Source organism: Dendrobates tinctorius, unplaced genomic scaffold, assembly GCF_039654945.1.
Source record: "Dendrobates tinctorius isolate UK_male_01 unplaced genomic scaffold, ASM3965494v1 ptg000030l, whole genome shotgun sequence".
NCBI classification, from domain to species: domain Eukaryota; kingdom Metazoa; phylum Chordata; class Amphibia; order Anura; family Dendrobatidae; genus Dendrobates; species Dendrobates tinctorius.
Genome location: NW_027361698.1, coordinates 18,940,393 through 18,953,228, shown reverse-complemented (window position 1 = coordinate 18,953,228; position 12,836 = coordinate 18,940,393). Strand labels below are relative to the sequence as shown.

Genomic DNA, 12,836 nt, shown 5'->3' with positions numbered 1-12,836 from the left:
GTCATTAGTAATTTTGGTCAGGGCAGTTTCAGTGGAATGGTGGGGGCAGAAGCCAGATTGGAGGAGGTCAACGAGGGAGTTAGATGAGAGGTGGGAGGAAAGTTGAGCATGGACATGCTGTTCAAGGAGTTTGGAATCAAACGGGAGCAGTGATATGGGGCGATAGCTGGGCATAGCAGTTGGGTCAAGGTTTGATTTTTTTTTGAGGATGGGTGTTATGGTGGCATGTTTGAAGGCAGAGGGGAAGGTACCAGAAGATAGGGATAGGTTGAAGAGATGAGTTAAGGCTGGAATGATCATGTTAGTGAGGTTGGGGAGCAGGTGGGAAGGGATGGTGTAAAGTGCACAGGTGGTGAGGTGTGATTTGGAAAGGAGATGAGTAAGCTCTCCTTCAGTGATGTTGGAGAGGGAGGTTATTAGGGAAGGGCAGAGGTCTGGTATGTGGAGTAGTTGGGGTGGTGGAACGAGGGAGGTTATTAGGGAAGGGCAGAGGTCTGGTATGTGGAGTAGTTGGGGTGGTGGAACAGTAAAGGTTTGCCTTATTCTACGCGTTTCAGAGTCTCACAGAACTCCTTCCTCAGAAAAAAAACATCTGGTGGTTTTACCTGGGGAAGGAGTTCTGTGAGACTCTGAAACGCGTAGTATAAATAACACTGTATTAATAATTCGAGTTTTTAGTGATGCGCAGCGCGGATTGTCTGACCACATTTTTCCTATCCTGAATCTTCTATGTTGGTCCCTCATGGGTCTGTGGTTCTGCAGCAGCGAATCCTCCATTGCCTGTTTCAAAACTCCATTTGGTGAGTGTATTACTTGCAATTGTTATCTGCACACGGGATAATGCCCTAATGCGCTATTTCTCTTTTACAGCAATCTTAGCACTAAATATTGAGTATTTGCATAAACTTAGATATTTGTCACTAAAAGTCTAAAAACATGAAATTCTGATAACGGTATGTCAGTTACCTCAAAGACATGTTTCAAAAAGATCTAAAAATACTGAAGGGGCAAGCTTTGTGAAAACCAAAATTTCCATCGGTCTCAATACTTTTGACCACAACTGTATACTACTTCTGAGTTTTGAAGGCACCGTAATGCTGTGCCCATAGAAGTCTATGTAGTCCTATTATACTTCCATGTGCTCATATCGAGGTTTGTTCTTTTGGATTCAGTATGGATCCAAGTATTATTCAATTTGTGTATTCTTGCCACATTGTTTCCACATTATCTAATATAGCTGTCATTGCTATACATATATAAAAAAAAATAGTAAACCTTAGTAAATAATAGTATTTTATTTTTGTCTGGCTGTTTAAATATTGTCATTTTTTTACATGTAAGTACTCACCTCATTTGTTTCCTTACTGGGACTCACTATCTGATGTAATCTCTCTGTTTCAGGCATAGGTAAATTCCTTCCTTCTATTACCAATTCCATAGAAAGTCAATCTACCGGCATCTTTGTGCACCAAAAGCGATAGAAATATCCATGTTCTAGTTAGTTGGTATTCCTTGCACAGTATTGTGGCTTCTACTTTCAGTAGTAATTGCTTGTAGTGAATACTTCATTTATATTCGCAGGCTTTTCAGCTCTTCAGGATGAGTTTTCCAGCCCTCAAAAGCAGATCAATATTGATCATTCAGAATCACGAGGCGTTGAGAAGGGTGAACATCCTCCCCTTGTGTCTGAGGAGGACGTTTCAATCAGTTATTCACCCTTCCATGAAAGCTCTGGCAGGGCTGACGATGACAAGTCGGTTGCAGAAATAATTCGTCAACTACAGAAAGAGAAAATAGAGGAATCCTTGTCTTCTAAACTAAAATATGTGTAAGTTTTCATCAGTTGGAAAATGGGAAAAAAAACTGACAGTTTTTATATTTTAGTAAGAATGTAGCTAATTAATCAATTATACGTGGCTGTTACTTTTATATTCTTTATTTGACATTTATATAGATTTCTTTAGGGTGTCTGGTGGCTCGTTTCATCACAGCTTTTTGTGCATCTGTGCAACATATTCATTATTATATTATTTTAATTGTTCATATTTTTACATCTGCATTGTTGGGCTTTTTCTTTGCTCCAGACCCCTGGTTTTTGTAGTCCTGCCTTGAAGAAGTTTCTACTTGTTATTTATGCTGAATATTTTCAGCCTACATTTGTTTCTGTAACTATTGCTGTTATCAGTGATTACACCAAGTACGTACAATTACAGTCATTACAGATTCATTTGATTCACAGTCTTATTTCCTATTCCTGTATCAGCGTGTTGCTTAAACAGCATTTTAGCACAATGGTTTATCATTCATTTCTCATCTAAGGCCGGGGTCGCACTTGCGAGAAACTCGCAGGAGTCTCCTGTCTCAATACCCAGCACTGCTGCTGGCACTCAGGACTGGAGTGTGCGGCTGCATGTATTTCTATGCAGCTGTAAGCGCCAGTCCGAGTGCTGGCGGCAGTGCTGGGTATTGAGACGTGAGACCCGTGCAAGTTTCTCGTAAGTGTGAACCTGGCCTAATTTCTAATTCCATTTCCACACTGTTGACAGGTGTGTACATTCAACTTGTTGCTTGTGTGTATTTCCTCTATACACCATTCGTTAAGGGTGGTATTGGGGCGTGGGTATTTATCAACAGAATGTAAAGCAATCTGTTTTTTTCCTCAAGTGCCACATAGTACAGAGTATAAATGGGAAATTGAATTTGATCCCATAGATGAAAATACCATCTACCTAAGGATAGTTGTGTATCCACTTTATTACATCTGCACAGTCCTTGTAACTTATAACTTGTAAAAAGGTACCATAATCCAACATTGTCTGCAGAATGAAATGTAGTCTAACATAAGTGTTTCAAAATCAGAGTGGGTCACGAAAGAAAATATATGGGCCAATTCATTAAGACTGGAATTACATACCCCAGTCTTAAAGAAGGGTGCACTGGAGTAAAATGTGCCAAATTCATTAAGAATGAACGCCGCTTAATGAATTTGGGGGCATTTTCTCTATGGCGTGCATCTTGCCAGAAACTGGAGTAGCATTTCTGTCATAAGATGGGCATTCGTAATCATGCCTCATCCTGCCCTGGCTCCTCTCCAGCTCCGGACAGTTTTGCAAAGCTAATCCAAATTGTTATAAAAACATCAAAAGTTACATAAACTTTGCAATTTTTCACAGCAGTTTACACCAGTTTTCTGACGTAAAAGCTTTGATGAATCAGCATCTTTGCGACTAAATGCCTCCTACTTTTTGTCTAAATGCCACTACTTTTTTGATCAGTAACTTGTGGAGTCCTGAACAATTTCTCACCATCCATTAGGAACAATGAATGGAGCCAGCCCAAACTGGGCTGCATGTATGAGGACACGTTGGTCTGATAGAAGCTAAATGGACTACCTTTTTCGCGTTCTTTTTTAAATTTTAACTAGATAGTGAATATTTTGAAGGTGGCTAATTGGTATCTGATCACCTGGACACTTCTAAACCGATATCTGTTAGACAGCAAGTGTTCATAATTTATCTAAATCCAGTGAACCATGGAAGTAAGCATCATAAAGGAAAGCAAACTACCACTATCTAGGTTTTACTTGCACTAGGCCCCATGCACCCAAAACACACACAGTAAAAAATCTGATAAATTCTTAAAAAAGCAAACTTGTATAGACATCTGCCTGTGCAGATGGGAGGACCAAGCCCATGATATGGGTAGGAGATTGTAGTCTATTAAAGAAGTCACTATATGTTATCTTATTCCTCCTAGTGTTGCATCCCCTGATCTAGAGAAAAAGCTGCCAGATACTGATGAAACTGAAGACACCATGAATTGTAAAGAAATTCCACAGTCTCCGCTTGGAGTGTCTAAAGATTTAGGTAGGCCCTCTTTGGAGACTCTTGTGTCTGACCGGCATAGTGATTCTCCTATTGTTCAAGAACCAGATGATCTTCTGGAGAAGGATGAGCATGGAGCAAATAAAAATGACCTCTGCATAGTGGAATCATCGGACGAGCAAGCAGACAAGTTGGATAGAGTCTCTGAATACAGATCACTCGGCTCATTCGAAAAGGTAAAGCTCTACTAAGATCTGTTTGACATCCAAATACTGAGGGCTATACAACAAGGTCTCCTGGTTTCGTGTCCTAAGGCCATACATCTATTGATTGATACTACTGATCTAGACACTTTTATAACAATGGCTTTGTTTATGGTACTAAAAGCAGGAAAGCCTACCCGCTGGATACACTTAGGGTATGTTCACGTGTGAAGTATTTGTTGTAGAATTTTTGCTTTCGAAATTCTACAGTGACACTAAATTGTGTCAATGTTGATGTACTCACCAGCACGAAAATGATGCTGATATTTGTCACCATCATCCTTTAAGTACGCAAAGTATAAATTTACTTTCTTCAGCCATCAAATCTGCAGCTGGTCATTTTATGCCATGCGTGTTTTTTTTCCACAGTGCTTGGAAGAGATTTCATAAAAATCTACTATCTACTATCAACCATGGTAGTACTATAAAATGCTGCCTGAATATTCCAGATAGCAAATCCACTGCAAATATGTCTTTTACGAATAAGTTCTTAGGGCATATTCACATATGGCAGGTTTGTTGCAATTTTTTTTTTTTCGACTGAAAAATGAGCCTTATTCACCTGAATTTCATGCACAGAAATTTCCAGAATGAATCTGCCACATGCGAATAGGTCTTTAATTTTCATGATTTACTTTTTTTTTGGTCACGGTTTACTATTTCCTTAAAAAGCGGTGAGACATTTTGTAATGCAAATAGTTTTTCATTGAAACAGGTTTCATATTTAAAATATGAAGCATATTGGGGGTGGCATTGTCTTTACAGTATGTCAGTTTCTTTCAGCTACCCCTACAACAGTCACTTTCATTGCATCACATATAAATAAGTTTTCTACTTGAACAATAGCACAGTCCTGTGTTATGCAGCCACGGGCACTGCTTCTGGAAAAGAGAGCCTCCATAGCTTAGAATACATTGGAACATACACAGAGGTCCAATATGGACCCATAGATTTCACATGCCATATCATGAAGCCTTAATGTAGCTGTGTGCTTGCCTCTAACCTGGAAGGATTTATAGTCATCTGAAAAATGTCATGATTGCTCTTAGTCACATTTTTTTCAGAAAATATAAATGTATAAATGCCCAAATTGTTAGCATTAATGTAATATATAATATACATTCTACATACAGCTGCCACCCTCACATTGCACTCAGGCATACGGCTGTATTGCTAGTAACATATCCAAATTGTGAACAAGATGTATTGCACAATATGCATTCATGTCTTCAGGAGACACTCTGTTTACGCTCCAGGATGTATATTATTCACTGAGAAAGTAATTATGTTGAGGCATGTGTCACTTCGTACCTTTAGGTCTAGATCAGATATTACTAGCAAAACATTTTAGTAAACGATCAGACAATGGTAATGCATATCAAGTATACTTGCTGTTGTTAAAGCTGCAGTGTATTTATATACATATATTCTGTACACACCCTTGAAAGTGTTGACACCCTTGAAATTGTTCTAGAAAATGAAGTATTTCTCCCAGAAAATTATTGCAATTACTTATGTTTTGTTATACACATATTTATTTCATGTGTGTGTTTTGGAACAACGCAAAAAAACTAAGGAAAAAAAGGCAAATTGGACGTAGGTTCACACAAAATCCCCAAAAAGGCAGGACGAAATTGTTGGCACCCTCCACTTAATATTTTGTTGCACCCCTGTCAGAGACACCGCACTGAACTTGCTCACTGAGCCAGTGCGCGTGCCCTGAGTAAAGCGAAAGCGTGCTCATAGATACCTGTGGAGCGGGCAGCAACCGAATAGATGTGTACTTCAGACCCACAGGACCTGAAGCACGTGACTGCTAGAGGCGTGGCCTAAACTCCACAGAGCTAGGAGCTGCAAGACAATTCCTAGCAGAGTAACTGCGAGACAAAGTTACCAAGGGGCATAGACAGGGAGAATAGTCAGGACGTAGCCAATGAGTCATACACAGAGATAGCTGCAGGGTACAAGAGGGGCGAGCAGAGAGTAGTCAGATCACAGGCAATGAGTCATACACAGATAATAACGCAGTACAAAATCAACAGGTAAACTCACAACGGGAAACAGAATCGGGTCAGAACCATATAAACAAGCTATAGCAATATACAGGCACACGGGGGTCAGCACACTAGGCCAAAGGTAAAAGTATAACTGGCAGGGATTGAAGCTACCCAGAGGTTTATGAAGCTCTCCCAGAACCAGAAAGAGGCCACAATCATTAACCCCAAGTGTGCAGGTCAAAACCTGCACAGAGCTCCAGACATTAACCCCCGGTGTGCAGCTCAAAAACCTGCCCTGGAATCATGACAACCCCTTTGGAATAAATAATTGCAATCAATCACTTCCTATAACCATTATAAGATGGCCACTGGACAGGTCCTTGAGGGGAGATATTTATCATCGAGGTTGGTAGCATCGGTGATGTACGCCTGGGAAAGCCAGCTTCAGCACATACAGTATAGTGCTGAGAGATTTAATAGGGATTATCAGGGACGGGTTTTACGAGCAGTCAAAGAGATGGGTTGGACTGTTTGATAACATATCCCCACCCTGGGGGCATGGTTTGGTAGATAAAATGGAGACCAAGTGTCTTATTCATTGTCTGTTACTGGAGGTGTGGAGGCCTCCAGTGTGTTTGATGAAGGACACTGACCTGAGCGGGCGAACCTGCACTACTAAATGGACTGTTTACTTTTTTGTTGTTTTTTTTTTCACTTTGTGCCACAAAAAGGCTGTATTTTGTTTGCTTAAGTTGAGCGGTTTATGAAGTTCTCATAAACCGGACTGGACATTTTAATGAAACCGCTTCTTGTGCCTACCTCAACAGCAGCTAAGTAAGTACAAAATCCTAGCCCATAAACAAGCTTCTTACACCTATCAACTGGAATTTTGGATCACTCACTCACTTTTTGAAACTGCCCTAGGTCTCTCATATTTGAAGGGTGCCTTCTCCTAACAGCAATTTTAAGACCTCTCCACATGTGTTCAATGGGATTTAGATCCGGACTCATTGCTGCCACTTCAGATCTCTCAGGCACTTTGTTTTCACACATTTCTGAGTTTTTCTTTAAGTATGTTTTAAGTCATTGTCCTGCTAGAAGACCCATGACCTATGGTGCAAACCCAGCTTTTTGATATTGGGTACAACATTGTGACCCTAAATCTTTGGTAATCTTCAGATTTCATGATGCCTTCTACACAGTCAAGGCACCCAGTGCCAGAGGCAACAAAGCAACCCTAAAATATCTTTGAACCTCCACCATATTTGACTGTAGGTACTGTGTTCTTTTCTTTGTGGGCCTCATTCCATTTTCGATAAGCAGTAGACTGATGTGCTTTACTAAAAATCTCTACCTTGGTCTCATCTGTCCACAAGACACTTTCCCTGAAGGATTTTGGCTTTCTGATGTACATTTTAGCCAACTGCAGTCTTTCTTATGTCTCCATATCAGCAGTGGGATCCTCCTGGGTCTCCTTTCATTCAAATGTCGACGGATAGTTTGTTCCGACACTGACACCTTGAGCCTGTAGGACAGCTTGAATTTCTTTGGAACTTGATTGGGGGTGCTTATCCACTGTCCACACTATCCTGTGTTGCAGGCTTTCATCAATTTGTCTCTGCTGTCCACATCCAGGGAGATTGACTACATTTCCGTGGATTGTAATCTTCTTGATTGTGTAGCACATCATGGACAAATGAACATCAAAATCTCTGGAGACGGACTTGTAACCTTGAAATTGTTGATATTTATCAACAATTTTGGTTTTCAAGTCTTCAGACAGCTCTTCTCCTCTTTCTGTTCTCCATGCTTAATTTGGCACACACACAGACAATGCAAAGATTGAGTCAACTTTTCCCCTTTTTATTTAGTTTCAAGTGTGATTTTCATGTTGCCCACATCGTGTTGCTTGCCACAAGTGCGTTTGAACAACCATCACATGCTTGAAACAAAGTTGTTTACCCACATTTTTGGAAAGATGCCAACTATTTTGCCTTGCCCATTTTGGGGGTTTTGCGTGAAAATATGTTCAATTTGCTTTTTTCCTATTTTTTTTTTGGGTTGTTCCAATACACAAAGGAAACTGTGTATAACAAAACAAGTCATTGCAATATCTTTCAGGGAGAAATACTATATTTTCCCTTCACCCATGACAGCACACCTGAGAGAGGGATCCACCCCGCCAGGACTGGAACCTACTGAAATAGGGGGCGGCACCTCTCCCCCGCTTCAGTTGGGTTCCTGTCCTGGAACGGAATCCCAGTCTGACAGCGGCGGTGCCTGTCATGGATGAAGTGAACCCAGGGCCGTCCCAGCACGGGAAGAGCAGGTCAGCTTACCTGCAGCGCCGGCCGTCAGTCTCCTGGAAGCGCAGTCCACGGGGTCCTCCTGCAAACTCTGGGTTCGTGCGGGTGCGGCTAGGCAGCCTCTGTAGTTGGGGCACTCCTCCGTGCCTCCCTCCCCTCGCGCGCGTCCAACCCATCTCCCTCTGGACACGACAGGGAGAGCCGGGGGCGTTTTCCGGCATCCGGCGTCAGCGGTGCGGGGCACCCTGGGAGCGCGCCAGCTGATGTCACAGACGCGATGGCACGCTGGCACCTGGTGCGACGCCGGCCGCATTAAGAAGAATGGCGGTGGCCGGCGGTCACAGGGGGGGAGGGGAGGAGAAAGTGCTCATCGGACGAACCTATGTAAAGGAGGAAGGGCGGCAGTGCGACCAGATAATACAATGGGGTCACTGCAGGAACGTTCACCGTCTCCACTGTATCTGCCCCCATCGCAAACCTCCGCTCGTAAGCATGGCAGCCGTTCAAGTGGCAAAAGCAGCAGTCGCCCGAGCCACAGATCGAGAGATTCCTCGAGGTCCAGAGAGCACAGGCCACGTGCTCCACCACAGCCTCCGAGTCCGGTACCCGACTTTATGGGTGGTGAGTGATCTCCGTGAATGCTAGAATGATGTTAATAGGGTCCTTCTTGTGTATTATTTTTCCTTAAGGAAAAGCCAAGAAGCAGTGAGCAATAGAAATAATAGGGATTGTGCCATATGTGAGAGCCCCCTAGCGAGAGATTGGCAGAAGGACCTTTGCGCCAGCTTTATCAAGCGAACCATGGTGGAGGGGGTACCGTACTTTGCAACTAACCTCAGATCAGTCATCAGGTCTGAGGTGGAAGGCTCACTTAAAGTGTTATTAAAGAAAAAGAGTAGGAAGGACTCCCCTAGTTCGTTATCAGACTCCTCCTCGGCTGAATATCAGGCCGAACACCTGTCCTCCTCCTCCTCGGACAGGGACACGGGGGCAAGCCGTGTTTTCCGGTAGAGGACACAGATGCTCTCCTCAAAGCCATTAGGACAACCATGGGCCTACAGGAGGAAAAAACGACTAAGTCTCTAGAAGACGTCATGTTCGAGGGGCTACAGGAAAGGAAAAAGCGCACCTTTCCAGTCAATGAGAAAGTCCAAGCACTCATTGAAAGAGAATGGAAGAAGCCTGAAAGATCAGGAGCCCTTCCTTCCTCCTCTAAAAGGAGATACCCCTTTTGAGCATAAAGACGCGGAAATATGGGACAAGGTCCCAAAGATTGACGCGGCAGTGTCTAGGTCGTCCAAAAAATTGGCCCTGCCCCTGGAAGACTCAGGTGTACTGAGAGACCCGCTAGATAAAAAAAAGCGGACTCCTACCTAAGACATACGTGGGAAGCAGCAGCAGGATTGAAACCAGCAATAGCCGGCACCTGCACAGCACGATCCTTAATGATTTGGCTACAGCAGCTGGAAGAGAAACTCGCATCCAAGGTCTCGAGGGAAAAAATTCTGGCGGATATGTATCTTCTACATGGAGCAGCAGCTTTTTTGGCCGACACTTCTGCCGATTCCATGAGACTGACGGCGAGGGCAGCAGGATTATCAAACGCCGCAAGGCGCGCATTATGGCTTAAAGGTTGTCCCGGAGATCTACAATCTAAAGCCAAGTTGTGCTCTCTTCCATGTGATGGACAATTTTTATTTGGAAAAAATCTAGATGACATCCTGGAAAAAGCTAGTGATAGAAAGAAGGGCTTCCCCAGATTTCCAGGAGATCAGTTAAGGCCGTCCTTTCGGAGAGGAAAATTCAACAGGGGCCGTCCTCCGGGTGATAGGAAAAAATGGGAGGACAAAAGGAAGAAGGAGTCTGGATTCATGTTCGGCGGAGCCACCTCATCCGCAAAAAAATCCCCACAATGACGCCGATATCCGGGTAGGGGGGAGACTGATGCTCTTTTTTCAGGCCTGGGAAGGTATCTCTTCCAATGCCTGGATCTTAAACATTATAAGAAAAGGCCTCAAAATCCCATTTTTTCAGCGGCTGAGAGCATCATTTGTGGTGACCCCCGTCAGGAAGGGGATAGAGGAACAATTAGCCCTGGAGTCAGAAATCTTCAGTCTGCTAGACAAACACGTTCTGACCGAAGTCCCAAGCGGACTGGAGAGAACGGGGTTCTACTCACCCCTCTTCCTAATAAAAAAACCGGACCAGTCATTCAAGACGATTATAAACCTCAGAGGCCTCAATCAATGGATAGAAAACCAGACCTTCAAAATGGAGTCGGTAACTTCGGCCATAAAGGTATTACACCACAATTGTTTTATGGCCGTAGTCGATCTAAAGGATGCCTATTATCACATTCCGATCCATCCAGAGTATCAAAAATACTTAAGAGTAGCTCTCTACATCCAGGGCAATCTCAGGCATTTTCAATTCAGAGCCCTTCCATTCGGCATATCCATAGCCCCCAGAGTGTTTACGAAAGTCGTAGCGGAGATGACAGCCTTCCTCCAAATTCACAACACAATTATAATACCCTACCTGGACGATTTTCTAATAGTGGGCAACTCGGAACATCACTGCACAGAGAATCGGGTGGATGGTAAATATCAAGAAATCAAGACTACATCCCCTAAAGAGGCAGATATTTCTAGGGTTCATCCTGGACTCGGAACAACAAACTTCTCTGTTACCAGAGGCCAAGGTGGAAAAGGTGAGGAATATGACTTTGGTAGCCCTAGGCCAGCCTCACACGACCCTGAGAGGCGCGATGTCCTTACTAGGCACCCTGACAGCTTGTATTCCAGCGGTCAGATGGGCACAATTTCATACCCATCAACTTCAGGCAGAAATCCTATCAGCACAGAAATCGCTAAGAGGGTGTTTGGAAGGAAGGCTGGAGCTTTCCTTAAAGGTCAAAAACTCTCTCAGAAGGTGGTTAGACAGGACAAACCTAGTAGCAGGAATGTTATGGCACACACCAGTGTCCAACGTAATCCTGACGGACGCAAGAACATTCCAAGAACAAGAAAGTTCCTTGGGGTGGGGGGCGCACCTAAGGGGACAGGCAGCCCAGGGATCCTGGGGGCCCCAAGAGCAAAACACATCCTCCAACCTAAGAGAACTACGAGCAGTAAACAAAGCCTTAAAAATCTTTATTCCCAGTCTAGAAGGCCGCAATGTCCGGATCATGTCGGACAACAAAGTGACAGTGGCGTATATCAACCACCAGGGAGGAACAATGTCACACTCCTTAATGAACGCGGCCAACGGGATTTTTTACAGAGCAGAACAACAGCTACTCTCCCTAACGGCACTACATGTAAGGGGGGCAGAAAATGTACAAGCCGACTTCCTAAGCCGCAATATACTGAGGCAAGGAGAATGGACCCTAAATCACCTAGTGTTCCAGAAGATAGTACAACTCTGGGGGGAACCGGTAGTAGACCTCTTTGCCAACAAAAGCAACAGACAGGTAGAGAGATTTTGCTCGTTAAACCCAAAAGAAAAACCATGGGCGGTGGACGCATTGCAAATTCCGTGGAATTTCAAACTGGGTTACGCATTTCCTCCAGTAGCTCTAATCCCAGCAGTGGTGAAGAAAATAAGAGAAGATCAAGCCAGAGTGATCTTAATAGCCCCGTTCTGGCCAAAAAGGCCCTGGTTCTCGCTACTGCAAATGATTTCCCTCTTGGATCTTTGGGTACTACCAGAGATTCCAGACCTGCTAGCTCAGGGTCCAATCCACACGCAAGTCAAAGGGTTCCATCTGACAGCGTGGAGTTTGAAAGGTCACTTTTAAGAGATAGAGGGTTCTTTCCTGGGTTGGTGGCTATACTGATGAAAAGTAGGAAGCCAGTAATAACTAACATATACGGTAGAACGTGGAATAAGTTTCTTCAGTTCCTGGGGAAGCCGTTAGACCAAAAACCCCGATTAAGGTCATCTTGGAATTCTTACAGGCAGGATTACAGCTAGGTCTAGCGGGATAATACCCTTAAAGTGCAGGTGTCCGCACCAGGGCTGCCACTAGGAATTTCGGGGCCCCATACTGGCAAAATTTTCGGGGCCCCCTTGAGACTCTGCCCAGGCTCCACCCCAGCCCCGCCTCCACCCCTCAAACTGTCCACAGTCCCACCGCTCTCTCTTGGAAAAACTCCACTTCTCACCTATCACACATTAACAGTTCCCATCACCAGATCACACATATAGCCGGCAGCTTTTGCTTTGGACAAAAGATTTTTTCAAACCACCATCATAACAGGGTAGACACTTTTGGCCAGGCTCTACTCTACTGTAACCTATTAAATATTTGTTAAAATATGCAATACACTTTAGGTATATTTTTATTTATTTTTCAATTTTTAAAATGACCAATAATATCATATACAAGGAACAAATACCACTACACCATGCCTAGACCACATATTACCACCACATAGTGACCTA

General features: G+C 43.6%; 1 protein-coding gene across 34 annotated transcripts in view; it reads left to right on the top strand.

Moving 5' to 3' along the window:
* The window catches only part of ANK2 (ankyrin 2), a 772,868-nt gene that overhangs the window by 722,056 nt on the left and 37,976 nt on the right, over positions 1 to 12,836 (top strand). For all 34 annotated transcript variants that reach the window (XM_073571907.1, XM_073571914.1, XM_073571911.1 and 31 more), the window contains 2 exons: positions 1,582 to 1,828; positions 3,757 to 4,060. In XM_073571907.1, coding sequence (XP_073428008.1) covers positions 1,582 to 1,828; positions 3,757 to 4,060 — 551 coding nt within the window. The remainder of the gene's footprint in view (positions 1 to 1,581; positions 1,829 to 3,756; positions 4,061 to 12,836) is intronic.